This window comes from Neoarius graeffei, chromosome 11 (assembly GCF_027579695.1).
Source record: "Neoarius graeffei isolate fNeoGra1 chromosome 11, fNeoGra1.pri, whole genome shotgun sequence".
Taxonomy (NCBI): domain Eukaryota; kingdom Metazoa; phylum Chordata; class Actinopteri; order Siluriformes; family Ariidae; genus Neoarius; species Neoarius graeffei.
This window is the reverse complement of record NC_083579.1, coordinates 29,087,105-29,094,516: the sequence shown is the minus strand read 5'-3', so window position 1 is coordinate 29,094,516 and position 7,412 is coordinate 29,087,105. Positions and strand designations below refer to the sequence as shown.

Sequence of the window (7,412 nt, the reverse complement as noted above, 5' to 3'; positions counted from 1 at the left end):
CTTAGAGACTTAAGGAGGCATTATTAAAGAAAAAAAAGAAATAAAAAAAGAAGCCAAAATGAATTATTCGCACAGTTATAATGGTTTATGTTTGCAACAACCTAGATAGAATGTGTTCCTGGTGACTGCCTGAGAAACTTTAATTGATTGTGAACAATTCCTGAAACACATCTCGGTGAGAAAAACAGATGCCGCAAAACAAAACCCATTAACCCTGACTTTAGGGAGTAGTGGTCTGGCCTGAAAATCTGCGACCAAATTAGAATCCCAGTATTAATTGATTAGAATAAACGGAGACGGCGCTGCCCGCTGTTCTGCAGTGTTTTGTTTGTGATAACAAACGGCTGTTGTTCTGGACCCAGCGACTGAACTAATATAACCAAGCTGCACTTGAACATCCCTTTGGTCTCTGGGGCACATTGGAGAGAGCTGAGGAATTGAGATCCGGCAGCTCATTTGGAGATGACCACACAGCTGGAGGACCCAGATGTGCAGATTTAATAGCTAATTACTGTCTTCTCACAGACCCTGAGAGACTCGAGCGAAAAGGTCGTGCTGAGAAGGGGGCGGGGGTGGTGGTGGGTTTTATTACGTTATTTACTGTGTGCAAGTTGCTAGCTGTGAAATGACATGGCTCATACCTTGTGAAGCCAAACTAATAATGCAATTCTTCAAACAAGTGCAATAACCACAACAACCCAGTTCTGTGTCTGGCATAATGTTTCTGGGAACTTCTTGTAATCGGTCTTTCTTTATTTGTTGTATGAGAAAGAGTGGCCTAACCATAGCTAAACATTCTTTAAATAAATAATGCAACCAGTTCTCCAACTAACATGGTGATCTATAATAATAGAATCATCCTCCTTGATTGATAATCATCAAAATGAGCTAGACAATGGTCAAATGTCATCATAAAGCTAATCCACAGACATTAATCTGACATTCATGACATGGCATGACCGTTATGAGCTGGTCATCATATATATAACAGTCAAGAGAATGCACAAGTATATCCAATGGTAATATACTTATTCTAGTCAAGATTGTGACAACGTTTATTGATATTCTTGGAAATAATGCATGGATATATGCAAAGAAACAATACCTGGTCATATTTTGGATATTTATGTTTCACAGAGTTGTTTGCAGAGCAAGACAATTAGAATAAGAAGCCTTCAAACCAGAAAATGAATCAGCTGAGCCATGAATCTTACTGATCTGATGTATTCCAGTCTAATGCTTTCCGAACACTATTACCTGGCTAATTTCATCAAAATAAATACACGAGAAGCTGTATGTGAAGAAAGTTGCCTCTAGAAGCAGAATGATAATGGACAATTATCATCAGTCTTCCTTTCCAAGATCTGTGCAGCTAAAATGCTTGAATGTGCTAATTCATAATTTGCAGTTGTGGTTTTCACAGTGGAATACATTAAATGTTTTTTTTTTTTGGCAATACATTAATGTTCGCACGCACTAAGCATGTCTTCCATCACCACCTTCCATCCCTCCTTCATTGAACAAATAAGCCCTGGGTTTTTTGGCCAGTAGAATTTCTCTGTATTTGCAGACAACTTAACCTGAACGGCTGAACTTGGAAGTCAAATTAATGAACAAGCTTGAAAAAGGTGCCAATTAATGTCAGGTAAAGAAACAAAAAAAAAAAAGATGCCATCTAGTGGTACAACTTAAGAACAAAAAAGTCAAACAAGCATAAATAATGTGAATCAGTTTCTCACTTATACTCACTCACAATCAGACCCTTACTAACCATCTTTTTTCCCCCCAATTCTAGATAATCATCTATATATTTCTGGGCACTTTCTGTGATTTTTGTGCACAACAATGTAAACAATTATCTGCATACATACTCCAGTTTTTATACTCAGATGATTTCCTACGATCGCAGTAGCAATACAACAGGAGAAACTAGTACATCATAAATTGTTTTTGCATTTTACTCGGAATACAAAAGAAGGCGATATCACTGATAAGAGTATAAATTACAGCATTTACAGTTCATCTTTGAAATATATACTGTACAGCATATTTAAGTCGAATTTTAATACAAAGGATTAATACCTTTCGAAAATCATCATGTATGGCAAGGGTTAGACACTGGAACACTATTCTTGCTGTAGCTTGTACTGTTGTTGGCCACATGGCAGTCTCTGTAGCCAAGGCCTCCATTAGGAGTATAAATGGGCTGAATTCGGTAATCTCCTTTAAGGAGCTGTTGGTTGTTCAAAGAAACTATCTGAAAGCTAGTCTCGGTCATCTCCAGGATGGAGTTATCCTTTTTTGTGCCTGCCTCACAGTAATCGTCTTTCCTCCTCCCCCGGTTATACTTCCAGTTGGATGAAGACGACCGTCCCTTCTTGTGCATGTGCCAGCAGAATATGCTAAGCAGCAGCACTAGGACGACGAGCACGGCCCCTCCGATCAGGCCGGCCAGCAGCAGAGATGAGCCGAAGTCCTGTTGGCTCGCCTGCTCTGCCTTCTCGTCCACGTCGTAGGAGGCTGGCTTGGTCATCACCTCCGAGCAAATAGTGTCTTCTCCTGTGTGATAATTGTTGAAAGCATCCAGAGGATCCACACAAATTCGGTAGAAAGATTTGGGATCCAGGTTGGTCAGGTGTATTCTCTGTTGTTCACCTTCAACCATAGTCTCCTGCATAGGGTCGCCAATCAAACTGTGGCCCATCTTGACCCAGGTCACCTTGTATGCCGTGACAGTGAAGGTAGATATCCAGTTCACCTGGACACATGTGCTGTTTAAGACAATGAAGGAAACACGAAGCGATTCCTGCACAGGATCCTCATGAACATCTGTCCTTAGTTCTTTATCTCCATGCTCAGTTGGCAGGGCAGGTGGCGTGGGTGCAGAGCTGGGAGTATGGACATAGTTTGTGTCTGAGAAGCCTGTTTCAGTGGCTGACTCAGCAGTAGGCAAAGAGGAGTGTGTGGGCTGTTGTGTTGATTGTGGCACTATGGCCGTAGTGCTGGGGCACTGGATCATCTCTAAGTTTAGCTCTCTGATTACCATACCACGCACATTCTCAGGCTTCTGGCACATGAAGCCACGGACGTTGAGTGTGGATGGCAAGGACTTTAGCCACAATATGATCCATTTAATGTTGCAGTCACAGAGCCAAAGATTGTTTCGAACAGTGAGCTGTCTCAGGCTAAGGAGGCCATCAAAGACCCCCTGTGTGAGAGTCTGCAGCTGGTTGTTGGAAATATCCAGTCTCTCAAGGTGGTGCAGGCCATGGAAGGCCATCAAAGGGATCTCATTCATCAGATTATCCTGAAAATTGAGCTTGACCAAACTCTGGGTGGGCAGTATAGGAGGAGGGACCATCAAGGAATTGCGTGCCATGGACAGGGTTTTAAGGTTAACCAAATTCTGGAAGGCTCCTGGGGCCAGGCCTTCATCTGTCAGGAGGTTTCCATCCAGAAGAAGGCGCTCAAGCCCTGTTACATTCTCGAAGGCATCATCACTGATGAGAGCTATCCGGTTTTCATCCAAACGCAGCTCCTTGAGCTCTTCAGGGAGTCCAATGGGCACGCTGCTCAGATGGTTCTTGGTTAGGAAGAGGATTTTGAGGCTGATGGCTTCCCTGAATGCCCCTTCCTCCACACCCACTGTGGAGATAGAGTTGTCATCCAGGTAGAGTTCCTCAAGGCGCAGGAGTTGGGCCAATGCTGCACGTGATACTGTCTGAATGTTGTTCTCCTGGAGATGGAGCACCCGTGTGTTTTTAGGCAGGTTGACTGGGAACTCATCCAACTGGTTGCCATAGAGATACACCGTCTCTACCGAAGCAACGTTGTGCAGCTCTGCTGGAAATCCAGCATTGTTGATTTGGTTGTTGTGGAGGTAAAGAGTTTTGTAACCCTCACCTATCCCTATAGGCACTGATGTTAGGCTCCTTTCGTTGCAGTACACAAAGGTCCTGTCACAGCGGCACTCATCTGGGCAAGTAGTGGCCCAGGAGAACTGCATGTGAAGGCCTAGTAGGATCGGTATCCATGGTCTTATAAAGATCATCACATCTTTATTCCATATTCGTACCTGTATCTCCATTTTTGTTGGGGAGAAAACAAATAACTCAGAGAAGCTGCAACTATAAAGCAATAAAAAAGGAGTAAATTCCACCAGGTTGAAGTTTTTAATGGCTCTTGAAGCTTTCCATGGTGGAGCTATACTGGAGAAAAGTGGATAATCCTCCTGTAATTGGCTCTCCTAAGCCCCCCCAACATAAGACCAATGGTCTCATTAGCCTGCGTGCCTCCCTTGCTTGCCTCCATCCATGCTTGGGTTGAGACAGATAACCAAGCTCATCACATTTTCACTTGGAGGCCAGGGAGGGCCAGTTTAAATACGTGGACCAAAACAGCACGTTTGGCAGCTTTATCAGTGACAAGCTCCTCTCTGGTCACAGCCGACTGCTCTCTGAATGACACAGCTTCGCTCACATGGGGCATTTGGGTCCATTTCCCTGTATTAACACAAAATAGATAAGTGTTCTCTTCAGAGACATGCAACATTATGCTTGTGATTTATTAGCTTGCTGAGGTGTAGAAAAGATTGAGCAGTAAATCAGAGAATTTTAAAACAATCAGCACAAAATACAATAGACAATAGAATAAGTGCTACTTATTTTTGAAGGATGGCCTTATAAAATGGCCAAATGAAAATGTAAAGGCAGTGAAAGTTTACAGGGAATCTTTGTCTTTTCATTAGACAAAAAAAGGAAAGGAAAGGAAATGGAATAATAAGCTCTTTACACAGCAAGTCATCAGTCTACTCTCCAAATGAGGAGAAGACCCTCAGTGACACTGTGCTTTTGGACTTGGAAAGGGCACCAAGGTGGTTAATCTGTCAAATGCCACATTGACAGACAGGTCTGTGTTCCGAAGCTCGGGCAGTAAGCTCAGTCTCTCAGTGGTAATGATTCCTGGCCTTGAGGATAGTAAGAACGCTTCCTTTAAATCAATGTGTAGGGTGTCCTGTTAAAAAGGCTGCAAGCACAGATGTACCTCTGTTTCAGCACAAGCACAGCTTTACTGTCAATAAACACTGGCAGCTATTTAAATCATTACACGGGCTACATCCTTCAAGTAATGGAGCAAATAGAAAACAGCAAATCTGACAGAAACTGCTTCAGTTGGTACTCCAACTCCTGAAAAGGTGGCATGTTAAAAATATGACATATTTACATTTAATAATTGACTGAATCATACTAATTTAATAACTTGTTGGACACCAAAAATTTTTTTTTTAAATGCTGCGTGCCTATTTTTGTCAGTTACTGAATTCTTAATAAAACAAATGCTTGCTGTTTTCTTCCTATATTAAATCTAGACAGTTAATATATTTGGAATATTTTGCTAAAGAAATTGATCTACAATCAAGTTTCATGCTGGTCACTTTTTACAAGTATTTTTGGGATTTTTCTCCACATTCACCATCTTCTACTGGAAAACCACAACAACAACAACAACACATTTCATGAGTCCGTATACTGTATATACAAATACACACATTTCTTTAAAACATGCTTATCGTATGATATTTTAGACTGAATAAAAGTGTTGATTATTGAATGAATGCACACAAAATGCTCACAAGCATGCATGTAGATATTATACCGTATGTATGTGTGTGTGTGTGTGTGTGTGTCTACATGCATGCCTGTGAACATTTTAGTGCATTCATTCAATAATCAATAAATGGATTGATTATTCATATATATATATATATATATATATATATATATATATATATATATATATATTCCATAGTATAATATGCATCCTATGCAATAACATGCTTGCATAATGCATACTGGAATACAACAACTGTACCATGCAACAGTGACTGAATTCTTTATTCTATGGACCTATTTTTCCACAAATATTGACAAATATCAAATGTCCTTTTTTAACTTTTTTTTTAAAATTCAGGTTGTGCATCTCTGGAACAAAGACACCTCGCAGCTTCTAAAAGGAGTTCAACCCCTTCCTGTAAGCACGGGGCCAAAATACAAGTAATCTGCACAAATACAATCAATAAACAGATATTATAAATAGAGTTGCAGTCTAGATATGAAAGATCTTAAACCATTAAAGATGCAACGCCACAGACTTCCATGTGTCCACATTTCCTGATTGCGGTTTTAAACCTTAGCAAGTGTTTAGAAATAAATGAAAATATACTTAAATATAAATATGAATAAAAATGCAAACTCCATTCAGATGCATGTACAAGAAGTTTTAAGCCTTATTTACAACTTGGAATGTGGGCTAATGTAATAATTGTGTGTGGGGGGGGATCCTATAAAATCTAAATTTCGGGTTAATTTCAATCGCATAGAGATGATCAAAATGCTAAAATGTTTTTACCTGCATGGATGTTGGGTTTTAAAGCAGCCCAATACTCCAAGGTGTTCTCTCTAGAAATAAGGATCCCGCAGATGGAATAAACACACGCGCGCACACACATACATACGCATACACACAAACGCACAAAGCGGGTTTCATCCACGATATCCGAGTCCCAGGGCAATGTTTAAGACGAGGTTATGATGAAGATTTCCACGCGCATTTCGTGTCAGGAGTTTGAGGATATCGGTGAGGAACTCTGAGAAGAACACAAGTAGCTTTAATGAGATCTGGCGTGAAATCTTTAGTCTTGGCGCGTGCAGCGATTAGTGTGCGCTCTCCTGCGATTGCCCGTTTTCGGAAATCGTGCATCATTTAGTTTTATCCACGGTCTGGATGGAAAAAAAGTCACCAGTTGTGTGATGTCTCTGTCCGGGATGGTGAAACTCCTTTAGTAGTGTCAGGCTCGGGGTTTGCAGCGGCAGCATAGTGCCCAAACACGTCCGCTTCTAAGCTCCTGCGCGCACGCCTGTGCGTGAGCGTGTGTGTGTGTGTTTCTGCGCGCGCGTGTTCGCCTGTGTCCTGCTGCTCCTGGTTCAATCTCGCGACGGGTGATTCGATTAGAAGACTCGGCTCTTTTTCGTTCGACTCTTCTAAACGAGTCAATTGGGCGAATTTGGTAATGACGACACTGGAGTTGGAGTTCAGGAGGAATAATGCAACTCGGAGCCGAAAACGAGTATTCTATACACCCAGAGTACAGAATATCAACAAATCAAACAGATTAGGAAGAAGTTGTGTGTATAAAAGCATACTGAAGGGACAAACCGGTGGAGTATCACCACTTCCGATCCAGTCCCTCACAGAGATTAATCAAAAAGACGTGTAAACATGGACAATGTAACTTTTTGACCACTAGTGGTGCTGTTGAGCAGCGTAGGCTTGCAGAGACTGGACCAGGCTATAGTGAAGAACTCAATAATAACCCTTTCGGACATAAAGTGTACAATTGTACACTTGAAGTA

The 7,412-nt window shown here is 41.4% G+C and overlaps 1 protein-coding gene across 1 annotated transcript; it reads right to left on the bottom strand.

Moving 5' to 3' along the window:
- Positions 1–2,010: 2,010 nt before the first annotated feature.
- On the bottom strand, positions 2,011–6,911 carry si:dkey-87k14.1 (leucine-rich repeat transmembrane protein FLRT2). Its single transcript, XM_060932934.1, has 2 exons — positions 6,409–6,911; positions 2,011–4,502 (listed from the first exon to the last, which is right to left on the bottom strand). The coding sequence occupies exon 2, from the start codon at positions 4,085–4,087 to the stop codon at positions 2,096–2,098; it is 1,992 nt and encodes a 663-aa protein (XP_060788917.1). The 5' UTR covers positions 4,088–4,502; positions 6,409–6,911; the 3' UTR covers positions 2,011–2,095.
- Positions 6,912–7,412: the final 501 nt, after the last annotated feature.

Coding starts and splice junctions, on each gene's coding strand:
- si:dkey-87k14.1 (XM_060932934.1), bottom strand. CDS start 4,087: ATGGAGATACAGGTACGAATATGGAATAAAGATGTGATGATCTTTATA.